At 53.7% G+C, this 12,836-nt stretch overlaps 1 protein-coding gene across 48 annotated transcripts in view; it reads right to left on the reverse strand.

Moving 5' to 3' along the window:
• Nucleotides 1-661: 661 nt before the first annotated feature.
• The window catches only part of NPHP4 (nephrocystin 4), a 134,554-nt gene continuing 122,379 nt past the window's right edge, over nucleotides 662-12,836 (reverse strand). For 41 of the 48 annotated variants that reach the window (XM_035307510.3, XM_078330202.1, XM_035307525.3 and 38 more), the window contains 8 exons: nucleotides 10,516-10,599; nucleotides 5,596-5,752; nucleotides 4,927-5,012; nucleotides 4,263-4,348; nucleotides 2,983-3,154; nucleotides 2,220-2,399; nucleotides 1,760-1,903; nucleotides 662-1,221 (listed from right to left, as the gene is read on the reverse strand). In XM_035307510.3, the coding sequence (XP_035163401.3) occupies nucleotides 1,081-1,221; nucleotides 1,760-1,903; nucleotides 2,220-2,399; nucleotides 2,983-3,154; nucleotides 4,263-4,348; nucleotides 4,927-5,012; nucleotides 5,596-5,752; nucleotides 10,516-10,599 (1,050 nt within the window). In that variant the 3' untranslated portion in view covers nucleotides 662-1,080. Of the gene's footprint in view, nucleotides 1,222-1,759; nucleotides 1,904-2,219; nucleotides 2,400-2,982; nucleotides 3,155-4,262; nucleotides 4,349-4,926; nucleotides 5,013-5,595; nucleotides 5,753-10,515; nucleotides 10,600-12,836 lie in introns of those variants that run through there. The other 7 variants (XR_013519753.1, XR_013519752.1, XR_013519751.1 and 4 more) reach the window with 3 other exon arrangements.

Genomic DNA, 12,836 nt, shown 5'->3' on the forward strand with positions numbered 1-12,836 from the left:
GAACCTCTTCCAAGAGGACTGGACTTCTTAAAATTGTTCCCTTGCCTAGGACTCAGCACTAGGGCCTGCCTATGAGAAAATCTAACTCTCTCAAAAGAAAACTGTGTTGGCCAATCCTACCCAGCCACAGAGGCTGTGGGAAGGGAGGGCAGCACTGTCTCTTGAGAAGCAGCACCCACGCACACACACACTGCCCAGGGAGGCGTCTCTACTCATCATCTGCCCCGGCACAGACGCAGGAAAAGGCCACAGCTCTGACCTTCAGGGTCCAACTACAGTGCCTGTGAAATTTCTCTCTGGGGACAGGGACTGTGTCAGGATCAGAGCATGCAGAGGCAGCAGAGGCCACCTGCCGAGACTGATGTCCACTAATGAGGACCGCGTCTCACTGCAAGGGCTGGCTGGCTGTGTGCTCTCTGCAACCACTGCTGGGTGCGGCCCGCCCTCCACTCAGGCGTGGGACCCTCAGCCCCCGCACATCCACACCCCCACCTCTGCCATCTCATAGCCGCAGTCTCAGCCCCCACCTGGGTCAGGCTTCAGTGGCCTCTCCGTGAGGGCGCAGGGCCTGGGCTGCCTGGCTGGAGAAGCCAGCCTTGTGCTGTAGACAGAAAGCCTCTGACATTGCGCCAGCAGAAAACAATCAAGAAAACTGCCAAGGGAAGGCGTGTAAAAGTTTAGTATTTTGTTCAACAATTTAAAAAAGATATGACACCAGCATAAAATATTGCATAGCAAATAATAGATTATGTGTGTACAAAATCCAGTAGTAAGAAAAACATAATTTTGTCACTTAGAATGATTCATAAAATATATTTTGAGCAACAGAGATAATGTGGGTCCCAGGTGCGTGGACGGCAGCACCAGAGCCAGGGCCGCAGCCACAAATTCACGCTCACGGAACCCAGGACTGCTGGGTGTTGGCAGCAGTGACGGTGGACGCAGGTGCTACAAAATGACCAGCGCTCGGTCTCTCAGCCACAGGCACAGGTCAGCCGGGTGGGCCCTGAGGTCAGAGAGGGCAGCAGGGCACAAACGGACCCCAGCTGGGCTGATGGGAAGGACGTCGCCCTCAAGCCCTCACTGGTAGATGACCTTCACGCAAAACGCCTCTTCGTTTTTGTCCTCATGGTCGTTGATGTAGATCAGGATCTCCTCCTCCCCAGCTCTCCGACTAGACGCAAACTGCAGGCCGATGGTGTAGGTCTCTCCACCCGCAACCTGGAGGCAAGCGTCCAAATCCCAGCATCCATACCTGGGCCATCCTGCACTCTCCCCGGCAGCCTCTCCGTACGGTCGTGTATTTCCCAGGGGAGCTGACAAGGGCCCAGGAATCCTTCGCGTGCATCCAAGGCCTGCCTTTGACTTCGGCGCCCAGGACAAGTATAGGGATGGCCTGGGTGCTCAGCCAAGGTGACGTGTTATACGTAATGGAGAACACACTCATTTTTTATCTAAACTGTCTAATATTACCGTGAAAAGCCCCAGGCACACTGCCCTGTCCCACGCTCATGAGAAACTTTGCTGAATCTCCAGCTACTAAAAAGACAACGGGCCACCCAAGTATGGGATGGCACGTGTCACCACCCTGGGTCTTTCAGAAGACTGCTGGTGATTCGAGGAACTCACTCCCCAATGCAGGCCCTCCATTCAGGTCCCCGGGCTTCCCTGGGAGTCCCACGCACAGCCCGCTGCACCTGGAAGGAGTCTTCCCTGAACCCCGAGCCTCCCTGGGAGTCCCACTCACAGCCCGCCGCACCTGGAAGGAGTCCTCCCTGAACTGCAGTAGCTCCGGGTGGTCGCTGTGCAGGTGGAATGTCCTCTGGGAGGGGTAGGGGTTGGTGTAGGTGATCCTCTTGTTGACGCCCTTCCCTTCACCCGCAGCCAATGTGATCTCAAAGGCCTGTGGAGGGAGGGGACAGGGAGAAGCTGCAGCCATTCGCAGATGCAGCCACTGGCCCCTTCTCCAAGTATCCCCTGAGCCTACTGTGCACCGTGCCTGGCCCCAGACATGGGGGACCCCACAGAGATAAGACAGATGCTCTCTGGAGCTTCCATCCAGGAGACAGACGGCACAGGAGCAAACACTTGTGCACCCAGCCCTGCCGGGTCAGACCCCTGGATCCGGGTGGCTGAGTCACAGGGCCGAGGCAGGGGTCCTGCAGTACCTTAGTATTGAGGCCCTGTCCCCTCAGCCTGCGCCTGTCACACATACATACCTTGGAGATGAGCGGCTGGCGGCAGGAGAGGCACACGAGCCAGGACGCCACCAGCTGGTGGCAATCCACATCTACCAGGTTAAGGTGGATGAAGCGGCTGCCAGCCCTGAGGGGCCTCACGCCAACATGCAGGTCCTGCACCCCCCGAGGCGGCAGCACAAAGACACCTTTGGGGTCCGTCTTTAAGAGCAAGAGAGGCGGGTCAGGGCAGAGCCTTTCCCGGTGCAAAAGCAGAGGCTCCCGGGTGCCTGCAGCCCCCGGGAGCCAGGGGAGCCCAGGGTCACGGGTGGCTCAAGGGCGGCCAAATCTGAAGCCACAACCCAACCCTGCATCACTGTGGCTGTGGCTCGGGTCTGCACTGGGAAGTCCCTTCTCCCACATGGTGACTATTCCCTCAGTGCTGCCTCCGCATTAGGAGAACTGAAGCCATCTTGGGATTAAAACCCTGGCCACCTGGTGGGACCTGGGGCCCGCCCACCCCGTCTAACTGTGGCTTCATTAACACCAGAGCTCCAGCCACTGTTTACCTTGCAGGAATTCTGAACACTGGCCTTTGGGAGTTGGTGTGTGCGTCACTCACCCCACAATGGCACATCTAATGAAAGGTGACTGCCAGGAAGCCTCTGGTGACAGCGTCTGAGCGCTGGAGGCACCGTAAAAGCTGCCGTCGGAACCACCCACTGTGCGGCAGCTGAATGCCTGCCACCCATCTCCAGGCTGGGGTTGGGAAGAGGCTCAGAATAGCACCCAGAGGGGCCGGTACCTTCAGCTCCTGGGGGTGCGAGGTGAAAGCTCTCACTTTCCTCACTGTCTTCATCCCCCGAAGGACAAGGGACAGGCGGGTCAGCTGGCCTGTGACGCAGGAAACATCCACACGCTGCAGAGAGTGGACGTACACCTGCCACGTCTGTGTGGGCACCGCCAGCCAGCGATCCCTGCAGTGGGACAGGAGCTATCTGCACTTGTCCCCAAGGACGCAGCACCAACCCATGAAAGGCTGACAAGGGCTGCCAGGAGCGCGGGCAGCAGGAAGGCCGTGCAGGGAATGCCCCAGATGACTGGCCTGGGGGAGGCAGAGCTGGGGCCTGCTGGCTCCACCCCTGGCTGCCCACCTTCCACCTACAGCAGAGGCTCTCAGAGCACAGCAGGGCTGACTGATGCCCCCACTTGTCTGTGCCCAGGATGCCACCTGGCACAAGAGTGCTTAGGAATCACATGTCAAACAAATGACAAGGCACGCTTTGGCCAAACACACACCCTGGACAAGTGGTCACCCCCAATAAGGGTTCTGAGGCAAAGCCAAGGGCAGTGCCACACAGGAGACAGAGCAGGGTTGGAGGTCACGCTGGCCTGAGCACGGAGGCCCCTGTTAGCATCTTAGAGCCAAGAGCCTGGTGCTTCATAGTAAAATGGGGCTGGGCGAAGCATCTTCATGGGCTCATGAGGAAGCCACCCTGAGATGTGTCCACATGGCCCCTCACCCTCTGGTGGGCACTGAATGCCGGTTCCCTTCGGACCCCTCCTCGGAAGTACTGCAGGAAACCTCCCAGCTCACACCAGTTTTAAAGGATTCTCATAGGGCTTGGAAATCAGACTTAGGAAGGTAGGGGAAAGGGGCCAGGTGGATCCTGGAGGATAGAGGGGCAGGCCATCCCACCATAGCCCTCCACCTCGAAGGAGGGGCCACAGCTTCATTCACACTGTTCAGCCTGGGGACTCAGCGAGAAAACTGACAAGTGGCTTCTGGGCGGCCCTTGGCGCTGTCTGGGGACAGAGGCTGCCTCATGCCTTTCCTTGGTGGGCACAGGCTGCATCCCAAGTCTCTCAGTTTGCGCGTGTCCCTCTGGAATACAGAGGACGCCTTCCCCATGCCCCTCCTGGCTCTAGAACTCACAGCAAAATCCCGCCTCACAAAGCAAAAGCCCAGTAGCTCCCCCAAGTTTGGGAAGGGGCCAAGGCCACTTTCAATCCAGCAGCAGCCCCAGGCCTTCCTGCTCCTCTCCCCTGCCACAGTACCCAGACCCCCAAAGCCTGTGGACTTACGAGTAAATGATGACAAAGAAGTCTTTGATCTCTGGGCTTGGACCACTAGCTACCTTCAGAAACACGTCCCGTGGCTCCCCAGGGCCCTGCCAACCAGACATGCAGCACATCAGGGCACAGAGCCCACTGCCCGGCTCTGCTGACCCCAGCCAGGCCCCTAAATCTGCAACTAGTCCATGCAGCAAGTGAGAGCCAGCCCCTCCCAGAACAAATCTGTTCATGTTCTGTATCAGTCTGAAGTCACTATTCTGTTCATTGCCAACAAGAAAATCATTGGCTTCCTGATTCTACGTGGATCTCAATAATTAGACTCTACAGGAGATTTTATCCAGTTTCCTAACTGGTCATAACACAATTTTTGCCTTATCCTTTACGCAATGGTAATTAATAAGGGCCTCAATTACCATTTACTTTATTCACTTTGCTTCATGCCTTTTTAAAATTTAAATTCAGATGATCAAGGAGCTGATCTGCTAGTAGAAAAAATAAAAATCCGCTCATAAAACTCTCATAAGAATGTCAAAATAGCCCTTTAGCACCTTGGGAAAGAAACCACTTAGCAGAAAATCTAAAATGAGGAGGCTCCCAGGAGACCTGCAGGGAAGACGAGAGCGAGGCCTCACTGGGAAGGATCTGCCTGAGCCAGGGCCACGACACAACCTACCATGTGCTGGGTCTCACAGATGATGTTTGGGTCGCTGCAGCGAACGTGGACTGGGGGGTCCTCACCAGGCAACCCCACCTGAGCACCTGGAGTGGGGAAATGTCAGAAAGAGTCTTCTCCACAGCCCAGGTCTGTGGGGAGAGCCCCACATATTACACACTACAGTACAGGCTGGGCTCATTACAGTGCTTAGCAAAACCCCTGCTGGGGAAACGGACACTGCCGCCTTTCCCAGGACAGCATCCAAGCCCTGCGTTCCCTGCATGGACACCACCCGTCCAGCCCACCACGGCTCAGCTCCAGCCACCTCCTCAGGGAATCTAGGGGGTCATAAAAGAGAAGCCACAGCTCCCTGGAGCAGGGAAGCCTGCACTCAGCTGTAAGGGCGCCTACCAGAAACATGCGGCCCATCAGGTGAGGCGGCGGCTGTTCCTCCAGGCACACCCGGACCTGGCCCGCGGGAGCTGGGATTTTTAGAAGTGTGGACTCAGCCAGCAAATTCACCCCTGCGTTTTCAAACCATAAACGCAGGAGGCAGAATTCCCCAGGCACCATGTGCTGCTCTAACAGCACCAGGGCATGAAGCCACGAGGTCAACAACCTCAGGAGACATCTGCTTCACACAGGTGAGCCTGCAACATGTGACCACGGGGTCAGTGCGGAACCTGCCTGGAAGCGTGTGCCAGGGCGGCAGGCGGATAGCCTTCTTCAGGAAGGTGAGTTCTGGGTGATAGAAGCGGAAGACCTGGTCCACCATGTGGGGCTGCAGTTCCACGGTCAGGCAGAGCACAGCGATAGGCTTGCCGTCACTCGCTCGGAACAAAACCTGTGAGGAGCCCACACTGAGCGTTGGGATGGGCACCAGGCTCATGGGCAGCTTCTCGTCCCTCGTTAGTACAGGGATCTCCACTGTCGCCATGACCCCCTCACCCTCCGCTGCCATGAGGGGGGAAGGTCAGGCATCATGAGAGGCAGGGACTGAGTCTGCAGCAGTGGGTGCCCACCTAGAGGGGACCACTGAGCAAAGCCTGGGCCAGCGCCCAGCACAGGGCACCCAAGCAGCCACTTCTGTTATTTCTCTCAAGTATGCACACTTCTGCCATGATTCTACCTCCCAACACCCTGCATGCACGTGTGCAAGTCAGGCCAGGAGGTCCTGGGGTGGGTGGTGGCATGGTCAAGTTCACGGTCAAGCACGTCAGCACGAGCTCTTTGAGTCCCGATGACAAAAAGAGGCTGTGCCTAAACAAAAAGGGTTAGAAATAGAAACTTTCCTGGTTTCAAAAGAGTTACTTATTAAAAACCATATTGTCTAAAGAGGTATTAATTTGGACAGCTGATACAAAGGCTATGTTTATTTCAAGATATATACACACCCACAGAGACATGCACATGCACACACACACGTATCCACACACACACATAGGCACATACACATGCACACATGCATGCAGACACACTTCACATCTGCACACACTGAGAAGGAGAGAGGGGCAGGGGCAGGAATGGAAACAAGATCCTTCCAAATAAATCTTGCTTTATAGTTTGACTTTGGACTTAATTAAATGTTTTTAATTTTAAAAACTAAACTAAAATATATGGAAGTGTCAATGTATTAAAAATAAACAAATCTAACCTTCTATCAAGTTGGTGCTGTAACTCCCCAAAGGAGAATTCTTTAAGTGAATTTAAATCACAGGACACAAAGGACCTAAGGGCAAAGAAACCTTGCTCTATATAGAGAATACTCTTATCCCTGGTTGGTACTGACATTTTGAAATATACACATACACAAAGATGGCCCCTGTGGTCAGTGGTATTGTAGCCAAAGGGATTTGGCCGGTGTGGTCAGCAGACTGGTTATATACAGAGGAATTAGGCAAATAAGTAAATACAGTGAACCAAATGGTAACCAGGTTTCTCACAGGCAGAAATGGGAATTACAAACATGGAAACAGACAACAGAAAGAAACCTGTGATGCTAACTGGTACTAGAAGAACTGGCATGAATTTATGGTGTTCAACACACACAGAAACAGTCTGTACACATACACACACATACATGTGCACACATAGATATCTACATGTCATATATGCATGCTATGCACATATGTCTATGTCTGCATCTGTACATGCAGGCACATACCTCTTGGGTCTCTCTGCTGAGTGGGACTAGCGGCAGTGACACCCAGTAGTACTGAGAACATCTAGCACTCATATCTTGGTTTCTAAATATCATTCTCTACCCAAAGGAACCTTAGCTAAATGACTGACATTCCGGAAATGCACACTGAGCCTGGGGCATCTTGCTGTGCTGGCAACAAGCAAGGATTCAGAGAAGGACAGGGATGAATCAACAGGACACAGGAGCTGGCCTGAAGGGGCTGCCCCTCATTAGTCAGTGACAACATGAATAGCAGCAACAAAACAAAGAATGATAGTAACAAAATGAGTAAAACAAAAATTCACTGTTCATAAGGATATAAAAAATAGGCCGGGCGCCGTGGCTCACGCCTGTAATCCCAGCACTTTGGGAGGCTTGATCACGAGGTCAAGAGATCAAGACATGGTGAAATCCTGTCTCTACTAAAAATACAAAAAAATTAGCTGGACATGGTGGTGTGTGCCTGTAATCCCAGCTACTCAGGAGGCTGAGGCAGGAGAATTGCCTGAACCCAGGAGGCAGAGGTTGCGGTGAGCCAAGATCGCGCCATTACACTCCAGCCTGGGTAACAAGAGCGAAACTCCGTCTCAAAAGTAATAATAATAATAATAACTATGTGAATGAGGTAAAGGCCCAGTTCTACCTTACTTAAAATGCCAGTGATCAACAGAGAAGGAATGATGGAATGTGAAAACCCGTGGCAGGCAAGCACTCTGATACTGACTTGGACCAGGCCACCAGTGCACAATGAGACCTAGTGCGTAAAGTCTGATGAAGAACAGGGCATTTGAATGGCCTCAGTATCTTCCAACAAGATACTTACTCACTACTAATTACTAAACTAAAAACATTTCGAAAACATACTAAACACAAAACATTTCTTGATTATTACAGGAAAAAAGTGTGGCAGACACCATCTGAACTGAATGAAAAAGGCATCACCAGTAACAGGACAAAGCAACATCATGTCCCTCCCAATATGAAGTTCTGAGAGGACACAGCAAGTGTCTGCAGAGTCCCTGCCCCAAAGGCATAACCTGGGTCTAACTGAAGCAAACATCAGACCGGCTTCACTGGGTGCGCAGCAGGAAAACTGTCTGCGTACTTCAGAATGGCCACAGCCACACCAGAAGGACTCCGTGGGCAGTGGGCTGGTAGGGGCCACTGGGTGGGCAGTCTGTCAAGTTCTGGGACCTTTGTGAATGTGAATGGGGCCTGTGAGGACAGAAGAGGAGCGTCCATTCCATAATTTCATGACTCTGCCTTGGTCACCGAGGAGAGTGGCCTTATGTTCAAGACAACTCAGCTTGAAGTGTCATGGATTAAGGGCCATTACTTGATAATTTATTCTCAAGCTGTTCAGAAAAAATGCATAAGCAGAGAATGGCAAGGTAAACATGGCAAAGGTTGGCGATCAGGAAGTCTGGGAAACCATATGTGGGGATTCTCTGCACTTTTCCTGTAACTTCTCCCTAAGTTCAAAATTATTTAAAATAACTACTTTTTATGAAAAAAGCACAGGAGTTAACTTGAAAAGGATGGTGGTAGCCAGAGAGAGGGCCGTTCCAGCATCTAAGAGTGCCTGCCATGGGATGAAAAATACAAATATAAAACCCAGCTGTCTATCATGAGACTCCACAAACACGGACCGTCTCTGGAGGCTGCTAGCATGCAGCTCATTTACCTGAAAATGGATAAATAAAGGGAATGAGTCTAACATTCACCCTCACTTGCCAGTACAAAGGATGTTTCTGGTAACCAAACTGCTAATAGCGAAAGTTCTCATTTGTAGAAAACTCACTGGGAGAATGGCAGGGAGACTTTACAACAGTGGCATCAGGCCATCAGCACCTGAGCACGGTGCCAGCCAGCACGCTCTGTGGGTGGCCTTCGTGAACGACACAGTCTCCCCACTAAGCAACTCCAGAGGCGGAGCACCCAAGGAGGACAGCAGTCCTGAACCAAACACACCAGCTGTAGAAAGACCCAGCCCCGGAGGCAGATGATGCCAAGATCTGTGTTGATTGGGGGCAGGATGACAGCATGCAGTCACAGTAAAAGGAAGAGCCCTTATCGGTCAGACACACCCTGAAGTCATTATGGGTAAACTAATACAATGCCTATATTTCCCCTAGAACTCCAAATTCATGTGAAGAGATCACATTTTTGACATAAAGATTATTTTAAGGTGAAAACATCTGAAATCCTATCTGAACGTCCCTTATCTGACTATAGCACAGAATCCTGAAAATGCAGCTGCCATTAACCCCCCATTTCAAAGTGAAATCATCCTGCAAATTCCAAGAAGGTCACAGACTGCCCATGCCCACAGCATAAAGAGACAACAGAACATCCCTGCCTTCCCACGGAGGCCCTGGCCTCGCCCACTTTGTGCTACACTGGCACAGAAACCTCGACCTCTGGGCATTCAGCAAGCTGCTAGCTTCCCAATGCTGCCACAGGCTCATGACAGTGAGGCCCGTCTCTCCTCCTGCCCCTCTGTCCACGGTCATGCACCTGCAGGCTTGCCATTCAGACCTAAGCTGGCAGAGGATGACTTTCCTCCCAATGGTTTTGGCAACAGGATGTGATGGCTGGGACCTCCCACATGTGTAAGGAAAAAGCATTAGCCTCAGATGTACCTAGAGCACTAAACACAAAACAGATTTATTTCTTAGACCAAGGCAAAGCTGTGGCTGCAGATTTAAATAAAATAAAGCAAGATTCCACTGGTGACAGGACCGGTGGACACCGGGGGTCAGGTTGCAACCACAGTGAGACTCGGGTCACAGGGACTCCACAGCAGGGACCCCACAGCCTCAGGCTGGGACTGCTCGACTCCGAACTCTGTTCTCCAGGCAGGGTGCGGGAAATAACCAGGCTTTTTTTTCTTGTTTTTCACTTCCCAACTACTACAAATGGCTGTTTCTACCAAATAAAAAAACCCTTCAGAAACTGCCATAACGCAGCAGTCTCTCTCAAGCTCCTCCTGAGAATATCTCAGCCAGCTGAAGGCTTACAACACAGCTTTCCCTTAGCAAGGGAGGCAACCAAGGGCTATGTCTTATTTCCAGGAAGAAGCACACCACACACATACATCCAGTGAATGCTGTGTGTGAGGCTCACAGAGTGGCCGCAGGCTGTGGCAGCCACCACGGGAATGCAGGCCCCAGGCTGGAAGAAGGCAGCCACCAAGGAGGTATTTCCCACCAGACACCAGGCAGGCTGTGCCAGCGCCCGGACGAAGCTGCCCTACCCAGTGAGGACATAAAGAAGGCCATTCCAAGGCCCACGCCACCCCTGCCCTACCCTGGGCCCAGCCCTTCCTTCCAGGAGGGGAGAGAAGGACACAAGGGTCAGACCACGAAGGCCCTGGGAATACCCGGGGAGCCCCGAGATCAGTTTGTCCTCTGTTGCCCCTTTACCTTGGCGTGTTTAGTGGGCACTGTGCCGGACTTCCAAGGTGACATGGCATCCATGCCCTTCTCGTTGCTCAACCCAGGAGAGGCCTGTGGGAACCAATCAGCAGGAAAAGGTCAGGAGGCAACATCACTGGGGGACCAGCACCTGTGCTTAGAGACACCACTGCCACCCAGCTGTGAGCCACAAGCCTCCTCTCACACTGACCTCCTGGGCAGTAACCACTACCAACCGGCCTCACTGCACCAGAGAAGGCTGAGGCTGCCATGAGCAAGGGGAACAGCAGATCCCAGGTGGAAACCCGGCTCTGCCTGAGCCAAAGGCCTGAGGTCCCACCTGCTGTCCTCACAGCCCATCCCAAGAGCCAGCATGAAACCCTGTGAGTGAGCCTCTAGGGACATTTCCAGTCCACCTTAAGCAAGGACCATCACACTAGAGAGGTGACCCCAAAAGGTCAAAAGCTGAAACACATACTCCACACCCCATGCCTGCCTCACACACCAAGGCATGACACACCCCTTCAGGGACCTCACACACCACCTTCTGCACACACACCTCACACACTGCATGTACACACACCCCTGTACATACACCTCACACAGACCCCCACATGCACAACTCCTGCACACGTACTTCACACAAAATCCGGCCTCCCAAATGCACACCTCACACACCCACCTCTTGCATGCACACCTCACACCCACCTCCTGCACACACACCTCACACACCCACCTCCTGCACGCACCTCACACATATCTACCTCCTGCACACACCTCACACACACACACCCGCATGCACAACTCATACCCACCTGCACACACCTCACACACACCAGCATGCACACCTTATATCCACCTGTGGCACACACACCTCACACACACCCACTTCCCACATACACACCTCTCCTGCACGCCTCACACCCACCTCCTACATGACACCTCACACACACACCTCCTGCACGCACACCTCATACCCACCTCCCGCACACACACCTCACACACCCACCTGCACGCACACCTCACACCCACCTCCTACATGCACACCTCACACACACACACCTCCTGCATGCACAATACCCACCTGCATGCACACCTTATACCCACCTCTGGCACACACACCTCACACACACCCACCTCCCACATACACACCTCACACACCCCTCCTGCACACACCTCACACCCACCTCCTGCATGCATACCTCACACACACCTCCCACCCACCTGCACACACACCTCACACACCCACCTCCCGCACACCTCACACCCACCTCCCACACACACCACACCCACCTCCTGCATGCACACATACCCGCCTCCACGCACACCACACCCACCTCCTGCACACACACCCACTACCTGCACACACCTCACACCCACCTCCCACATACCTCCTCCTGCATGCACTTTACACCACCTGCACGCATACCTCACACTCACCCACCACCTGCACACACACACCTCACACCCCTCCTGCACGCACACCTCACACCCACCTGCACACACCTCACACACCTCCTGCACGCACCTCACACCCACCTCCCACATACACACCTCACACACCCCTCCTAAATGCGCACCTCACATCCACCTCCTGAACACGCAATTCACTGCACGCACACCTCACACACACCTGCACGAACACCTCACACACACCTCCTACATGCACACCTCATATCCACCTCCTGCACGCACCTCACACTCACCTGCATGCACACCTCACACCCACCTGCACGCACCTCACACCCACCTCCTACATACACACCACACACACCTACCTCCCACATACACACCTCACACCCACCTCCAGCATGCACACCTCACACCCACCTCCAGCATGCACACCTCACACCCACCTGCATGCACACCTCACCCACCTGCACGCACCTCACACCCACCTATATGCACCTCACACACCTGCATGCATACCTCACACACACACACTTCCCACATACACACCTCACACCCCTCCTGCCCGCACATCACACCCACCTGCATGCACACCTCACACCGACCTACACGCATACCACACCCACCTGCACGCACATCACACATACCCACCTCCCACATACACCTCACACCCCTGCACGCACACCTCACCCACCTGCACGCACACTTCACACCCACCTCCTGCATGCACACCTCACACCCACCTGCACCCAAACCTGCATGCACCTCACACCCACCTTCTGCATGCACACCTCACACCCACCTGCATGCACACCTCACACCTGCATGCACACCTCACACCCACCTCCCACATACACACCTCACACCCCTCCTGCCCACACTTCACACACACACCTGCACGCACGCCTCACACACCCACC

This window comes from Callithrix jacchus, chromosome 7, assembly GCF_049354715.1.
Source record: "Callithrix jacchus isolate 240 chromosome 7, calJac240_pri, whole genome shotgun sequence".
Classification (NCBI taxonomy): Eukaryota; Metazoa; Chordata; class Mammalia; order Primates; family Cebidae; genus Callithrix; species Callithrix jacchus.